At 39.2% G+C, this 17,347-nt stretch overlaps 1 protein-coding gene and 1 pseudogene across 1 annotated transcript in view; both read left to right on the forward strand.

Annotated features, from left to right (window-relative positions):
* Aff4 (AF4/FMR2 family member 4) overlaps positions 1–17,347 on the forward strand; it is a 79,948-nt gene that overhangs the window by 12,181 nt on the left and 50,420 nt on the right. The window contains exons 2-4 of the mRNA XM_032913220.1: positions 8,660–8,786; positions 12,858–13,637; positions 16,118–16,162. Of these exons, the coding sequence (XP_032769111.1) occupies positions 8,664–8,786; positions 12,858–13,637; positions 16,118–16,162 (948 nt within the window). The 5' untranslated portion in view covers positions 8,660–8,663. The remainder of the gene's footprint in view (positions 1–8,659; positions 8,787–12,857; positions 13,638–16,117; positions 16,163–17,347) is intronic.
* Positions 6,405–7,083, forward strand: LOC116910271 (annotated as a pseudogene).

The following is a 17,347-nucleotide window of genomic DNA, read 5'->3' on the forward strand; positions in this document are numbered from 1 at the left end:
GAAAGTAAAACTTAAAATAATAACCATGTACTTGTTCTCCAGTGCCTGTGATGTGGGAATGCGTTCCTACTAAGGAGATGGGGTGATAGTAAATATAGTAACTCTACTGGAGGGAAGTGGTAAGTGTCAAAAGAAATACAAAGAAAACTTTTGGGAATTAAGTGATTTTAGTGACACAGAAGTCTTTGTTCGTAGAAGAAGTGGGTATGTGGTATTTTGCGGTGGATATATTAGAAACTGGGAGGATGAAGGACAGTGATCGCAGTAAAAAGAACAAAAAGTACACATGGGATCTGAATGTATGTAGGTTATTTTTAGACTCATACACTTTGTTTTGTTTTATTTTTTGAGATAGGGTTATTCTATGTCACTCTGGAACTCCCTCTGTAGACCAGTCTGGCTTCGAATCCAGAAATCCACTTGTCTTTGCCTCTTGAGTGCTGGGATTAAAGATGTTCCCTACCACTACCCAGCCAGACTCATACATTTTAAATGGTTTATAAAATGGGTAAAATAGAAAAAGTTGAATAATGAGAATTTTTTACTTAGGTTTTAGAGCAGAATAATTTTGTTGTTTTGAGACAAGGTCTCACTGTATAATAGCCCTGACTGGCTAAGAACTTGACCTTCCTGCCTCTACCTCCTGAGTAACTGCATACATTTATGTTACAAAAGTCTCAAATGAGACAACCTTTTTTGTTTCTTTGTTTTGTTTTTACTTTTGCCTTTTTGAGACAAGATCTCCCTATGGAGCCCTGACTGGTCTGGAGTTCTCTGTATAATCCAGGCTGGCCTTGAACTCATTGAGATCTGCCTGCTTCTGCCTCTCCAGTGCTTAGATTAAAGATATGTACCACCATACTCAGCATTACCCTGGCCTTTAGAGAAGAAAAACCTAAATGCTGATGGGTAGAATTAAAATGGTTCAATAGAGTGAAAGAAGGTGAAGCTGTTTCAGCGATGGCTGGAACTGTTGAAGATCCAGAAGATAGCAAATTGCGGGAGATTGTTTTTGATAGGAGGAATTTCTTTTCTTCTGTAACCAGGAGGAAAGAAGAGAATTGACTCAGATGATGACACTCTGAGAACTAATAGGTGATAAGGTGTAGTTTCAAATTTTGTTGTTTTTTTCAAGGCAGGGTTTCTCCATGTAGCCCTAAGTGTCATGGAACTGACTCTGTTGACCAGGCTAACTAACATTGAACTTAGAGATCCACCTGCCTTTGCCTCCTGAGTGCTGAGATTAAAGGTGTGCACCACCACACCTGACCTGTCTTTTATTTTTAATATTCTGTTTCTTTTTTTTTTTTTTTTTTTTTTTTTTTTTTTTTTTTCGGGGGCGGGGGCCCGAACCCAGGGCCTTGAGCTTGCTAGGCAAGTGCTCTACCACTGAGCTAAATCCCCAACCCCAATATTTTGTTTCTTGATCTTTGCCTCATAAAAGAGTCATTTGTGGAATAAGTTAGGATCAGGGAAAACCATAGGACTCAATGAAAATAGGAAAGAGAAAGACTGTAACTTTGAGGAAGGCTTGACCTGGTTGAGAATGATTTATGAGACAGGCTAATAAAAATTGAGGTGACATAGACATTTGATTAAGAGCTGGGTGTGGCGGTACAAATCTGTTTTCTCAGCCATTGAGAAGTGGAGGCAAGAGGATCATGGTCATCCTGAGTTCTATAGCCATTTTGAGAACAGCCTGGGCTACATGATTCTCCAACTTAAAAAGAAGGAAAAGAAGAAGAAAAGAAAGTTAGTTTTGATTAAGAAATAGAAATGATAGGCTAAGGAGCTAACTCATGGGAAAGTTTCCCAGGACTGGGGAGGGAGGAGGACAGGTAGATTTCTGTAGCTCCTTTGTTAAGTGAGACATCTTGGCTCAAAAAGTAATGTAAAAAGCAATTGAGAAAGTCACTCAGAATTGACTTCCGACCTTCATAGGCATACATGCACATATTTACACAAACAAGTACAATACTCACATGGCAAAATGCTATAGAATCACTATCTTTGTTTTAATAATTTTTACTGCATTTTACATCTGAACATGAGAGACTAATGGTGTGCTCAGTAGTGGATATTTTTTGATTTGGTTTGGATTTGCTCAGTGTTACTGAAGCACTAGGTTCAATCCCCAGCACTGAGAAGACAAAAGAAACTGAAATGTATACAACTTCTTAGCACTGGTTCTTGGACAAGAGCCCTTCTGTGTAAAATACTGTCTTGGGACCTGATGTTTTTGCTAGTTTGGCTTTGATCTCCAGGTGTGCAGCCTTTGTTTCCTTACCTGGTAGGAAGTGATCTCTTCACAAGTTCTCATGGGTAGAGAAATCCTGCAAATGAGGCCAAGAGGGGTTTTGGGTCCATGAGGCTTTGTGCTTTAACATAGTACGTTGTGGTAAAGTTAAAGTCGAGTAGCACTTGTTTGAAAATAATTGAAATATCAGCTCAAGTCTCATTTTGACGTTTAGAGTTTAAACCATCAATAATCTGGTAGTTGAATGACCCTTTTTTTTTAGTAGGATAATTGTTATAAGATAGTAATGGGGGTAGAGGCATAACAGATTCTGAGCTTCACTTGAAAGGGCCATACGTGGCCCTTTACAAAAAGCAATGCTTAAACAGCTAAATAAAAAAAAAGCACTCAGAGGCAAAAAAAAAAAAAAACAAAACAAAAACAAAAGCAATGCTTTCCCTGTTTGTTTGTTTGCTTGCTGAGAGACAGGGTCTCTCTATCTAGCCCCAGTTGTCCTGAAACCATGTTTGTCATCCACCTGCCTCTGCTTTCCAAGTCCTGAGATTAAAGGCTTGCACCGCCATGCCCGGCCCAATGTTATTTTAAACTATTTAAAAATTTTAACTTAAAATTTATAAAAAAAGTGTAAAATTAATGTAATTGTTTATAATAATAGATTATTTCTGATTAATTAGGAGTACCTATTTAGGTTTTTATTTTTATCATATGCTTCTTGGATTCTTTTCAATTAAAAAAGCTTATTTTGGTGGTTAGAGTGATGGCTCAGGGGTTAAGAGCACTGTCTGCTCTTCCAGAGGCCCAGGTTCAGTTCCCAGCATCTACATGGTGGCTTCACAATTGTAATTCTAGTTCCAGGGGATGAAATGCCCTCATCTTCTTCACAGGATCCTACTTGTATGTGGGCACTTGAGCGCACACAACCACACATAAAAACACATACAAAAAGATAATTTATTCTTTGGTAGTTTCATACGTACACACAATGTGTTTCTATACATAACATATTCACCTCTGTTGGTTTAATTATGGGAAAATATACTTAGTATAAAATTTTACTATTTTAGTCATTTTATTATGTATCTAATTCATGATATATTCACAGTATTATACAACCATCAGCACTGCCCTTTTCTAGAGGTTTTTCATCATCTCAAACAGAAATTCTGGCATACTATAAAATGGTACTTTCCCATTGTCCTTACCTCTGTTCTTCTGGTTTTTATGAATTTGTCCCTTCTGGGTATCCTGTTAATTGGAATTATATGATATATGTCTATCAGAGTCTGCCTTATTTTACATAGCTTAATGTTTTCAGGGATCATCTTTGTTGTAGCAGAGTTTCATTCACTTTCATGGCTGAAGATATTCTAGTATATGTATGTGTCATAGTTTGCTTATGTTGATGAACATGTACCTTGCTTCCATCATTTGATTGTTGTGAATGTTGTGTCTGTTGCTATACAAGGATCTCAGTGTTTACTTTCCATTTCTTAGAGTATAAACCTAGAAGTAAAATTAGTACACCATTTGGTAATTCTCTGTTAAAGGTTTTTAAATTTTAAAAAATACCATTTTTTTATGTGTGAATATTTTGCCCGCGTGTATGTATATGTAACATAATATGTGCCTCATGTTCATGGAGGTCAGAAGGATTGGATCCCCTGAACTTGGGGTTATAAATGGTTGTGGATCTATCATGTGAATTCTGGGAACTGAACCTTAGTGGCAAGTGCTCTTCACCACTGAGCTATATCTCTCTTGCCCTCATATTAAAGTTTTGTTTTCTTCGTTTTTGATTTTTAGGTTTGATTTACTTTTATATGTTGACTAGAATGTCTGTCTGTGCAGTACCTGCAGAGGCAAGAAAAGGACATTGGATCCCCCTGGGACTGAAGTTACAGACAGTTGTGAGCTGCAGTGTGGGTCCTCTGAAAGAGCAGCTAGTGTTCTTTTTTTTTTTTTTTTTTTTGGTTCTTTTTTTTGGAGCTGGGGACCGAACCCAGGGCCTTGCGCTTCCTAGGTAAGCGCTCTACCGCTGAGCTAAATCCCCAGCCTCGCAGCTAGTGTTCTTAATGGCTGAGCCATCTCTCCAGTTTCTATGCTAAAGGTTTTGAGGGATCACTAAACATTTTTTCCATAGTGGCTGCTCCATTTGTGTATTCTCACAATAGTACACAGGGAACACCAGTTCCCCTATACCTATCTCAGCAGCTCTGTGGTGGGTTGAATGAGAATGGCCTCCATAGGCTTACAGATTTGAATGTTTGGTCCACAGTTGGTGGAACTGTTTGGGAAGGATCGGGATGTATGGCCTTCTTGGAAGAGGTCTGTCACTAGGGTGGTGTTTGAGGTTTCAAATGCTCAAGTAATTATTAGATCTATTTGGTTTATATAGTGTTAGTTCGGTATATCAATTGGGAGATTGTAAAATTTGTTCTCTTCATGACCTTTTTTCTTGAATAATGTTAGACTATTTCAGTGATATGAGACAATAGTTGTTACTAATAGTTTTAAGTTTAAGCAGAAGTGTTTGGGAACCTGAATTACTTTCAGAAGTTCATTGGTGTAAAACCTACCAGTAAGGTCATGAAGATGTAGAAAGAGAAATGACAGTAGCCAATGAGTCTCCTTTAAGATAACACCTTTTCTTTACAAAGAAAAACAGGGGTCTGGATATCTCAGTGGTTAAGAGCATTGGCTGTTTTGCCAAAGGACCTGGGTTCAATTTCCAGCATCCCAATGGCAGCTCATAACTGTCTGTAAGTCCATATCCCGGGGATCTCAGATATGATCATGCAGGCAGAACACTCATATACATAAAACAAAAAAATAAAGTCAGGCAGTGGTGGTGCACACAGGAGGCAGAAGTAGGCAGATCTCTTGAGTTTTGAGGCCAGTCTGGTCTGAGCAAGTTCCAGGACAGCCAGGGATACACAGAGAAACTCTGTCTTGCAAAACAAAAAAATCACAAAACATAAAGGTATTTTTTCTTTTCGTTCTTTTTTCACACACACACACACACACACACACACACACACACACACACACACACACAAACAGTAGCTGTCTTCAGACACACCATAAGAGGGCATCAGATCTTATTATAGATGCTTGTGAGACACTGTGTGGTTGCTGGGATTGGAACTTAGGACCTCTGGAAGAGCAGTCAGTGCTCTTAACCACTGAGCCATCTCTCCAGCCCTCTTTTATTTTTTTTGAGACAGGGCTTCTTCTATAGCTTGTTTGTCCTGGAACTACCTTTGTAGATCAGGCTTGCCTTGAACTCATAGAATTCCACCTGCCTGTGCCTCCCAAGTGCTGGGATTAAAGGCATACTCTATCACCGCCTGGCTCTCATGAAAAAAAAATTTTTTTTTATTCATTTATTATATATAAGTACACTGTAGCTGTCTTCAGATACACCAGAAGAGAGCATCGGATCTCTTTACAGATGGTTGTGAGTCACCATGTGGTTGCTGGGAATTGAACTTAGGACCTCTGGAAGAGTAGTCAGGTGCTCTTAACCACTGAGCTATCTCTCCAGCCCATGAAAAAATTTTAATGCTGTTTGATATTTAACATTAAGGTTTTTTTCTTTTTTCACATATTCTGACCTTTGTTTTTGGTATTGGGTATGAAACTCCAAGCTTAAGCATGATGACCATGTACTTTACTGGTGATTTCCACTCCAGCCTTATTTTTCAAGATTTGAATTTAGGAAATTTGTAGTTAGTCTGCCCTTTAGATTCTAAATAGCTTTGTATTTGGGCAGGGCTTTAATTCAAGAGTCCTAACTGAAACTTGTTATTGCAATAACATTTATCAATTTCCCAAAATATGCTAAAGGATATTTTCTTTGGTTTTAGCCTCTGATGACAGTATTTATCCTCTATAACAGTTATATATTAGCTATACCAGGATATTATACACAGATATAAGAAACAACCCAAGGGCCAGGGAAATGGCTCAGCGGGTAAAAGCACTTATTCTCAAACTTGACACTTTAGGGTTAATCTCTGGAACCCACCCAGTAGGAGAGAACTGACTCCCATAAGTTGTCCTCTAACCTCTACACATATGTGCCATGTGTGCACTAGTGCACACGCGCACACACACACTGCACAAACATAAAAAATCTTGTATTTAAAAAGAAACAACTTGTCTCTTTTCCTCCGGTGAGCCACTGAAGATCCTATTGTCCTCATGGACAGCTGCTCCGTCCAGTGTTAACTGGTATTATAAGAACAGGCCATACCCAGAGTTTCCCTTCTGATGAGGGCAAGATCTGCATCTTTGACTTGGGACAGAAGGCGGCAAAAGTTGATGAATTTCTACTTTGTGGCCACAGGGTGTCAGATGAATAGAACAATTCTCTTCTGAAACCCTGGAGGTTGCCCATATTTGTGCCAACAAATATCTGATAAAGAGTTATTACAAGGATGGCTTTAATATTCAAGTGAGACTCCAATCTTTTTATACCATCCAAATCAACAAGATGTTATCCTGGGCTGGGGCTGACAAGTTCCAGACAATTATGTATGGTGCCTTTGGGAAGCCCCAGAGCACAGTGGCCAGGGTTCACATTGGCCAGGTCCTTCTGCATGCACCAAGCCGCAGAATGAGGAATCTGTGATTGAGGCTCTGAGTAAAACCAAGTTCAAGATCCCAGACAACCAGAAGATCCACATCTCAAAGAATGAATTGAAAGACATGGTCACTGAGAGGTGGCTTATTCCCGATGTTGTGAGGTCAGATTTATGCCCAATTGAGGTCCTCTGGACAAGTTAAAGACATTTGTGAAACACTGTGTGGATTCTGGGAACTGAACCTTTGACCTCTTAATCACAGAGCCTTCTCTTCAGTCCCAAGAATGTTACTGGTTTTACTGCTCATTAGAAATAAGTGAGAAGTGTTTTACAGGTATGATTGACCTCTGTTTTCTTTTTCTTCTATCATCCTCTCTCTCCCTCTCCCACTCCCCTCTTCTTTGTTGTTTTGTTGTTGTTGTTTTTTGTTTGTTTGTCTTTTTGTGACTGGACTTCTCTGTGTAACCTTGGCTATTCAGTAGACCAGGCTGGCCTTCAACTCAGAAATCCACCTGCCTTTGCCCCCAAGTGTTAGGATTAAAGGAGTCTGCCAGACTTATACTTCTGTTTTCTTATTTGGTTTAAAATAAGTTCCACAGATATATACTGATTTATATATCTGACTCCTTCAGTTGGTCTGTTTCTTTGCACCTCTCGTTTTTCCTCTTTAAAACAAAATCAAGATAGAGCTTTAATCGCTAATTCAGCTTCAGGGACAGCAGCAGTAGAGGGCCTGGTGTCACTTACTTAGCATTTTGTAATTTCTTTCATTATTGTCTATTCAGACAAAAGTCTCTGCTGTTCATCAAAGATAAGCCATTCCTCGGTGTAGTACCATTTTTCTTTTTATATATATATATTTTATTTATCTATTCATTTAATGTATGTGAGCATACTGTAGCTGTCTTCAGACACACCAGAAGAGGGCATCGGAGCCCCATTACAGATGGTTGTGAGCCACCATGTGGTTGCTGGGATTTGAACTCAGGACCTCTGGAAGAGCGGACAGTGCTCTTAACCACTGAGCCATCTCTCCAGCCCCCCATTTTTCCTTTGACCACAAATACATTTTCCTTTTCCTTTTTAATACAGTTTTAGTTACACTTACTAACACATGCTAATTTTAGACTCTTATCACTGAAAGCCTCAGTTTGCCACTTATTGAGGCATTAGTTGAAATATTAATATGTTTAGAGCAGAAATGTCGTTTTTTAGGGAATCTAGAACAAGAGCAAAGCTGAGGTCAAACGGCCATAAGGATGTACACCAGAGAAGCTGTGCTTGAGACAGAAAGAGATGGAGATAAGGTAGATGGAAAGGAGAGGAAAGGCTGGGCATGGAATGGGGTGGGGCACATGGGAGTGGCTTATGTGCCACCAAAGGTATTACCAGTTAGCACTGTGAAGAGGAAACACTGACAATGGGTTTAAGTAGGAAATCCTTTTCCTCTGAATGTACAAGTTTTAGCTCACTTTCAGGTAGCAAAATGTTTGAAAAATTGTTATGTTTGGGGTAGAGGAGTTGAAGAATGCTTGCCTAGAATGGGCAAGGCTCTGGGTTCAATTCCTAGCACTGGAAAAAAAAAAATGCGGTTGTTTTGATGGAGTAGTGTTTCTCATTGTAGCCAATGTTTTCTTTCTGATGACTGTTGAGGATGATAATGCTTAGTGCCAGAATCCTGCTTCAGCACTAATGCCTGTTAACTACCCAGAAGGTGACAGAGACTGAAATCTCCATTTGGAGTGTTAAATTAACAGTCAGTACAGAATGTTCAATTTTTATTTTTGTGATGTAAAAATTGTGCTTCTCCTCACAGCAACATGAACCGTGAAGACCGGAATGTGCTGCGCATGAAAGAAAGGGAAAGGCGGAATCAGGAAATTCAGCAGGGTGAAGACGCCTTCCCACCTAGTTCTCCTCTCTTTGCTGAGCCGTACAAAGTTGTAAGTTATCTTTCTTTATTTATTCACTCCACTTACATGACATTTATGCTTCCAGGGTTTTTTTTTTTTTAATTTATTTGCATGTATGTGCCTCTGTGTGTGTATGTGTCTGTCTGTCTCCCATGCATACTCTCAGGTCTCTGCAGAGGACAGAAGAGGATGTCAGGTGCCCGGAATCTGGAGTTTTGATTTGGCAGCTTTGAGCCATCCTACATGGGTGCTGAGAGCCAAACTCAGGTCTTCAGGAAGAGCAGTATATGCCCTTAACCATCGGGCCATCTCTTTAGCGCAGTGCATGTCTTTAATTGAAGCAGTCTGTGAGGTGGAGGCAGGCTGGATCTTTGAGGGAAGGCAGGCTACATAAATAGAACAACCCTGTCCCAAAAGAATGTTTTTTGGTCAGTGAATCCTGTATTCTTTGGTTATAACATCCATCAAAGGTGACTGTCACAGATGCTGTGTTTCTCCCCGTCTCATGCCTTTGCTTATTTAGTAGGTCTCATTGACTGTTGGGATGTTGGGATGTTTCTTACATATGTTCATCTGTGTTATCATAGATTAAATTCTCTGACGTTTCTTCTAATGTATTTAGTCATTATCATTGGAATCTGTGCTCAGAGGCATTCAATAAATTGACAGTGGGCTAAAGAGATGGCTCAGCAGATAGCAGCATTTCATTTGTTCTTTGTGTGGGACCCAGGTTCAATTCTGAGCGCTCATGTGGAGGTTTATAGCCATCTGCAGCTCCATTTTAGGGGGTCTGATGCACTCTTCTTCTGACCTCTGTGACACCAGGTGCATATGTGGTGCATATGCATGCATACATGTAGATAAAACACTCACACATAAAATTAATAAATAAAATAAATGAATATTTTTTCTTTTAAACAGGGTCTTTTTATACAGCCCTGGCTGTCCTGGAACTCACTGTGTAGAATAAATCTTTAAAAAAAAAAATTAAGAAAAAATTAAGGGTCAATTAATTTTAATTTTAAAAAACTTTGTTTTGGGCTGGAGAGATGGCTCAGCCCGGGTAGGACTGCTCTTCCAGGTCATGAGTTCAATTCCATTGACTCACAACCATCTGTAAAGAGATCTGATGCCCTCTTCTGGTGTGTCTGAAGACAGCTACAGTGTACTTATATATAATAAATAAATAAATCTTTAAAAAAAAAAACAAAAAAAAAAACTTTGTTTTGTTTTTGTGTGTATGAGTGTTTATATTCCCAGTATGTCTGTGTCCTAATGTGTATTTTTGCTGGAAGAAGCCAGAAGAAGGCATCACATCCTCTGGGACTAGAGTTAGAGAAAATTGTAAGCTGCCATGTGGATGCTGGGATTTGAACTCTGGTTCTTTGGAGAGCCAAGTACAATGGCTTAATCACTGAGCCATCTCTTCAGACCCAGTAGCTATTTTTTCTTAAATTCATTTATTTATTTTATGTATATGAGTACACTGTACCTGTCTTCTTACACACCACAAGAGGGCGTCGAATACCATTACAGATGGTTGTGAGCCACCATGTGGTTGCTGGGACTTGAACTCAGGACCTCTGGAAGAGCAGTCAGTGTTCTTAACCACTGAGCCATCTCGCTAGCCCCGAATTGCTATTTTTAATTACTATAATTGCCCTTAATTTGAAATTACTAAAAAAGAACACTACACAGTAATAATTCTCATGGTTCTGATGCAGCTTTAGTGGTGACATCTTTCTAGCATCTCATTTGCCTTTGGGCTTCATTTCAGCAGTTGTTGAAACTTTATTTTTTACTTATTTAATTTATTATATATGAGTACGCTGTAGCTGTCTTCAGACACAGCAGAAGAGGGCATCAGATCTCGTTACAGATGGTTATGAGCCACCATGTGGTTGCTGGGATTTGAACTCAGGACCTCTGGAAGAGCAGTCAGTGCTCTTAACCGCTGTGCCATCTCTCCAGCCCCTATTTTTTTTTTTTTTTAAATTTATGTATTTATTTTATGTACAGCATTCTGTCTGCACATGTGACTGCAGGCCAGAAGAGGGCACCAGATTTCATTACAAATGGTTGTGAGCCACCATGTGGTTGCTGGGAATTGAACTCATGACCTCTGGAAGAGCAGTCAGTGCTCTTAACCACTGAGCCATCTCTCCAGTCCAGTTGTTGAAACTTTAAAGGCTCGCATAATAGCTTTAGTATTTATTATACATTGTGATTGTAATGGCCATTGCTGGTTTATAATTAGACATTGAGAGAGTATTTTGATTTTTCTTCTCCCTCCCTCCCTTCCTCCCTCCCTATTTGTCCATCCTTCTGTCTGTCCATCTGTCTGTCTTTTCAAGACCATGTATTTTTGTGTAGCCCTGGCTGTCACTCTGTAGACCAGGCTCACTTTGAACTCAGAGATCCATTCACTTGCCTCTGCCTCCCAAATGCTGGTACTTAAAGGCATGCACCATCACTGTCCTGTTTGATTTTATTTTTCTGATAAAATATTGACAGTTAGGCTGGAGAGATGGCTTAGTGGTTAGGAACAGTTATTGCTCTTGTAGAGAACCTAGGTTCAGTTCCTAACACCCACATGACAGCTAACAACCTTCAACAATGCTGATTTCAAGGGACCTGATTCTCTCTTATGACCCCCCTTTTTTGACTTCTGCCATACATAGTGCACATAAATTCAGGAAAAATACTCATACCTAAAATTAAAAAAAAAGAAAGAAATATTGACAGTAATAACATACCCTTTTTACCCCTACATGTTTGGTATATATAGAAACCCTTTATACACTATATAAAGCCATATATCTAGAGCTTTTTTTTTTTCTTTTTTTCGGAGCTGGGGACCGAACCCAGGGCCTTGCGCTTCCTAGGCAAGCGCTCTACCAATGAGCTAAATCCCCAACCCCATATCTAGAGCTTTTAAAGGATATTCCAATTTAAAAACTGTCATATTGGCGTCATTTATTTGAGTATAACACAAAGCCTATATAGTAATTTGCAACTATGGATTAAATCAGAGATAGAAAGCTTTGTGTTGGTTGGGTTGGTTTGGTTTGGTTTGGTTTGGTTTGGTTTGGTTTTTTTGACACAGGATTTCTCTGTGTAGCCTCGGCTATCCTGGAACTCAGTCTGTAGACCAGATTGGCCTTGAACTCAGACATTCTTTTGCCCCTGTCTCCAGATCACCACAACTAAAGATGTGTGCCACCACCACCCAGCTAAAAAAACGTATTTGAAACAAATCAAAAGCTGTGAACCACACTATTATTCACTTCACAATTATAAGAATAACACATTGGAATTGTTTTTTGATGTTGATGTTTTCAGCAAATAGCTGTATATGTATCTTAATTCCTTAAGATTGACAGCTTTTCAAACAATCTAAAGTTATTACTAATGTTTTTCAGTCTCAAAATAAATAGTGGTAGTTCAATCGGGTTGTTTTGTTTTCCTTTTTAAGATAACATCACCCGTTTTCCAGGTCTAAAACTCAACTATGTGGCTAGGGATGACCTTGAACTTGTGATCCTCCCTAGGCTGGGAATATGTTACCAGGTCAATTTTTTTGTTGCTGGTGATTGAACCCAACCCAGGGCTACATGCATACCATGTAAGCACTCCAGCATCTGGGCTACATCTCCAGCCCTGGTTATTTTGTCTTGGTTTCATTTTAGTGTAGTCTTTAGCCTTTTGTATTTTAGCATGGTTATTTTCATATACTTTTTTTGGTGGGTTTTTTAATTTCAGATACTTTTAATAAAACATTTCCATGAGAAGAAATATATATGTAGACTTAAAGTATGTGTGGTAGAGACCGAGGTAGAATTCACCCAGTGTGTGAGAAGTTCTAGTTTTTTGTTGGTGTGTGTGTGTATGTGTGTGTGTGTGTGTGTGTGTGTGTGTGTGTGTGTGTGCGCGCGTGTGTGTATTTGGTGATTATTTGTAGATACTTTAATATAAAAAGTGAGATTTATCTTTAAAAACACCTCTTTTGTCTAAAGATTATAAAGTTTGGAAGATACTTTGTTTCACATTATTCTAATTTTATATTTTACTTTTTCCTTTCCTGGCTTTGTTTGTTTATAGACTAGCAAAGAAGATAAGTTATCAAGTCGTATTCAGAGTATGCTTGGAAACTACGATGAAATGAAGGATTACATAGGAGACAGATCTATACCAAAGCTTGTTGCAATTCCCAAGCCTGCAGTAACGACGACAACAGACGAGAAAGCAAACCCAAATTTTTTTGAACAGAGACATGGAGGATCTCATCAGAGTAGCAAGTGGACTCCTGTAGGACCTGCACCCAGCACCTCTCAGTCTCAGAAGCGCTCCTCTGGCTTGCAGAGTGGACACAGTAGCCAGCGGAGCAGTGCAGGTGGGAGTGGCGCTAGTGGTAGTGGCCAGAGGCATGACCGTGACTCCTACAGCAGTAGCAGGAAAAAAGGCCAGCACGGGTCAGAGCACTCCAAATCACGATCCTCAAGCCCTGGAAAACCCCAGGCTGTTTCTTCACTAAGTTCTAGTCATTCCAGGTCTCATGGGAATGACCACCATAGCAAGGAACATCAGCGCTCCAAATCACCTCGGGACCCTGATGCCAACTGGGATTCTCCTTCCCGGGTACCTTTTTCAAGTGGGCAACATTCAAGTCAGTCTTTCCCACCTTCTTTGATGTCAAAATCTAGTTCAATGTTACAGAAACCCACTGCCTATGTACGGCCCATGGATGGACAGGAGTCTGTGGAACCAAAGCTGTCCTCTGAGCACTACAGCAGCCAGTCTCATAGTAGTAACATGACTGAGCTGAAGCCCAGCAGCAAAGCACATCTTACCAAGCTGAAAATACCTTCCCGACCTCTGGATGTAAGTCTCACACTTAGAGTGTTTTAGCATTGTGTCTGGAGAAAGTAATTCATAGGAGTTTCAGTGAGTTGGACCTGTCTTTTTGCTTTAATAGTAAGAAATAGAAAAAAATTAAAAGCTTAAGAAGGAAAGGTTTAAAGAACAACTTGGGAATTGACCCCCAAGTGGATCCATATTGCTGTGCACTTTCCTTTTTTCATAATAGAGAAAATATCACTCATAGTTTTTCTAGTATTAAAATGACAAGTCAAATTATAGACTAAAAGTATGATTTATCAATAGCTTATACTTCCTCCTTTTGGTTTTATGGGATAGTATAGCTTGTTTCTTTTTACTTAAAGTCCTCCCAATCCCCCCATTCACCCCCCCAGCTGAGGACTGAACCCAGGGCCTCTACCACTGAGCTAAATCCCCAACCCCTCTTTTTACGTAAAAAGAAAATTCCCTTTGTTATTATAGCATTACAGATAAAGGCAAGTCAGTTTATAGTGACAAATGTTGGAATTTTTGAATCTACAAAAATGACAATACTGTGTCGTTCTGATGCTGCTTTCCCTTGCTCACAGCTAAACCATTGAGACAGCCACTGTAACTGTGTATAAAAGTTGACATTCAGAATAACCAAAGAACTAAGCCAAAATTGTTCTTTGTTAACATATACTTAATTGTCAGGATAACAGGTTTCAATAAAACATTGTCATATAGGCAAGATGTATTTTATTGTTTTATGTGTATGAGTGTCTGCCCTGAAAGTGTATTGATGCACCTTTGTATATGCTAGTGTCCATAGAGAACAGAAAAGGGGCTCAGATCCCCAGGAGCTGGAGTTACAAACGTTGTGAGCTGCCGTGTGACTGCTGAGAATCAAACCTGGGTCCTCTGAAAGAATAGGCAGTATACTCTCTTAACCACTGAGACATTTCCCCAGCACTTCAAGGCTTATCTTTTAACGTAGTTTATACAATACAAAAGTTGAAAAGAGGGGTTGGGGATTTAGCTCAGCGGTAGAGCACTTGCCTAGCGAGCGCAAGGCCCTGGGTTCGGTCCCCAGCTCCGAAAAAAAAAAGAAAAAAGTTGAAAAGACAAAAGGCATAGCTCAGAATTGAGAGTGGCAGAAGAAGGCATCACAGTTATAAAGATGTTTGATAACATTTAGGAATCACAGTTATAAAGATGTTTGATAACATTTAGGAGTCAGCAGCACAGCTCAGTGGATCAAGTATAAACCTGATGACCTGTTCAGTGCCTGGGTCTCAGAGGGGAAGGAGACAACCAACTCCTATGAGTTGTTCTCTGAGCCTCTGCTCACAGGGCCCACCCTTACATATACACACATATACCATGCACATAGACAATAATAGAATTAAATAAAAAAGTATCTTGGGGCTTGAAGAGATTGCTACTGGTTAAGGGTACTTTCTAGTCTTACAGAGGACTTGTGGTGCTTCCCAGCACAAAGAGAAGTGGTAATTTGTTCTTTTTTTTTTCAAATATATCATTTTTGTCTTTCTTTTTTTTTTCCCTGGAGCTGGGGACCAAACCCAGGGCCTTGCGCTTACTAGGCAAGCACTCTACCACTGAGCTAAATCCCCAACCCCCAAATATATCATTTTTGGGACTAAATTTGAGTTTGTTTGTTTTTTGTTTTTTTTTTTGATTTTTATTAATGCCTTAAAATTATCAGTCTGTCTTCTACAGTTTATAAAATACTAGGTAAAAATGTATATGTGGCCCGTATCACTAATCTTTCAAAAGTTCATTTTACTAAGTCGAATTTATATTATATTTTGTATATGAATAACTTTAGACATTTTAAGGAAGTCTGATTACCTAAAAAAAAGTTACACTAAAAAAATTGTAGAAGTTTGAGAGATAGTTTAAGGGCCAAGAACAGTGGCTGTTCTTCTGGAGGATCTGAATTCAATTCCCAGAACCTTATGGTGGCTCACAGCTGTCCCTAACTCCACTTTCAGGGGATCATATTCCTCTTCTGGCTTCCACAGGCACTAGGTACACATGTAGTGCACAGACCTACATACATACAAAGCACTATACACATAAAATACCAATGAATAAATCTAGGGCCTAGAAAGAAGGCTCAGTGGTTCAGAGCACTGGCTGCTCTTCTAGAAGAAGAGGGTCCATCATCTTCTCCTAGCATAAACACAATAGCTTACCACTGTCTAAAACTCCAGTTCCGGGGAATTTAGTGCCCTCCTCTGGCCTCTGCTGGACTAGGCAAGCATATAGCACATACATATATTCAGCCAAAACAATCACATGAAATAAAATTTTTTTAAAGTTTTGTATAGGAAAGTTATTTCAAAAATTCTAGCTAGTGTTCTGACTTAAAATAATGAGATCATAATAATTCCTCAAGTTTTATGTAATTTCTAATAATGTTTTTAATATGTTTAATAAATACTAAAAATCTAACAACAAATTACTTCAAATCTAATGCCTATTTCTTTTCTCTTAAGGCATCAGTTTCTGGTGATGTAAGCTGTGTGGATGAAATACTTAAAGTAAGTTTCTTTTTAATTATTTTGATAATGCTATTTAGTTATGATGCCTGTATTACCAACTTTGTTTCATATCCTTAATTCCTTTGTAACACAGATTGCTTATATGTGTGCTTGATTATGTCATGTCCATCATAAACAACTGACTTTTCTGAGGTTCTAGTCATGTGCTTTGCTGACTGTGTGTAAATAAAATAAATCCTAGGAAAAGAGGAAAAACAAATTACAACTACATTTCCTTAGATTCATCAGCTAGTGATTTAAAGACTTCAAAGAGCTCAGTAGTTACCAAGCATTGCTGACAGCACTGGGTTTGTAATTCGCCTGTACACTCTGCTCAGATGCTATGGTAAACCTGTCCTCCAGGCATTGACTTGCAGTTGTTATTAGACACACTCAGAAAAGTACCATAACCAAGACAGTGCATTCCTCTGCTGGAGAGAAGGAAAGAAAAGTTAGGGAGCGACAGTGACTCCTTTTTTGCTCCTAAGAGGAAAACATCAGTTACACATAGCTTGTACTGCTTTTTGGAAGCTACTGAATTATTGTCTGTACTTGGGTTTATGGCATTTTCCTCTGAGACTGCATGTCTTTGCTGTTTCCTATGGTCTGTTCTCACTATTGGATCTCCTACTCCTTTCTTTCCTTTTTTTTTTTTAAGACTTATTTATTTATTTAGTATATGAGTACATTGTAGTTGTCTTCAGACACATTAGAAGAGGGCATGAGATCCATTACAGATGGTTGTGAGCCACCATGTGGTTGCTGGGATTTGAACTCAGGACCTCTGGAAGAGCAGTCGGTGCTCTTAACCACTGAGCCATCTCTCCAGCCTCCTACTCCTTTCTTTAGCTGCTATAATCTCCCTTTACCATGTGCTGAGCCTGTTTTTCTAATGTCCTCCTCTTGTCCTCTGCCTGGGGTATAATGCATATAAGAAGTCATGTTCTCATTTTCTTTCTTGTCTCTTCTCTTTGAGAGTTTTAGTTTTCCTTTGGGAAACTTCATTTCTTCCTTGTCACTGTGCTTCATTATTTGATTTCCTGTCTACCTTTCCTACTTCCTTTGGTACTACTGTGGCTTCTCTTCTTTTCTTTTTTTTTTTTTTTTTTTTTTTTTCAGAGCTGGGGACCGAACCCAGGGCCTTGCGCTTCCTAGGCAAGCGCTCTACCACTGAGCTAAACCCCC

The sequence above is a fragment of the Rattus rattus genome, chromosome 9 (assembly GCF_011064425.1).
Source record: "Rattus rattus isolate New Zealand chromosome 9, Rrattus_CSIRO_v1, whole genome shotgun sequence".
NCBI classification, from domain to species: Eukaryota; Metazoa; Chordata; class Mammalia; order Rodentia; family Muridae; genus Rattus; species Rattus rattus.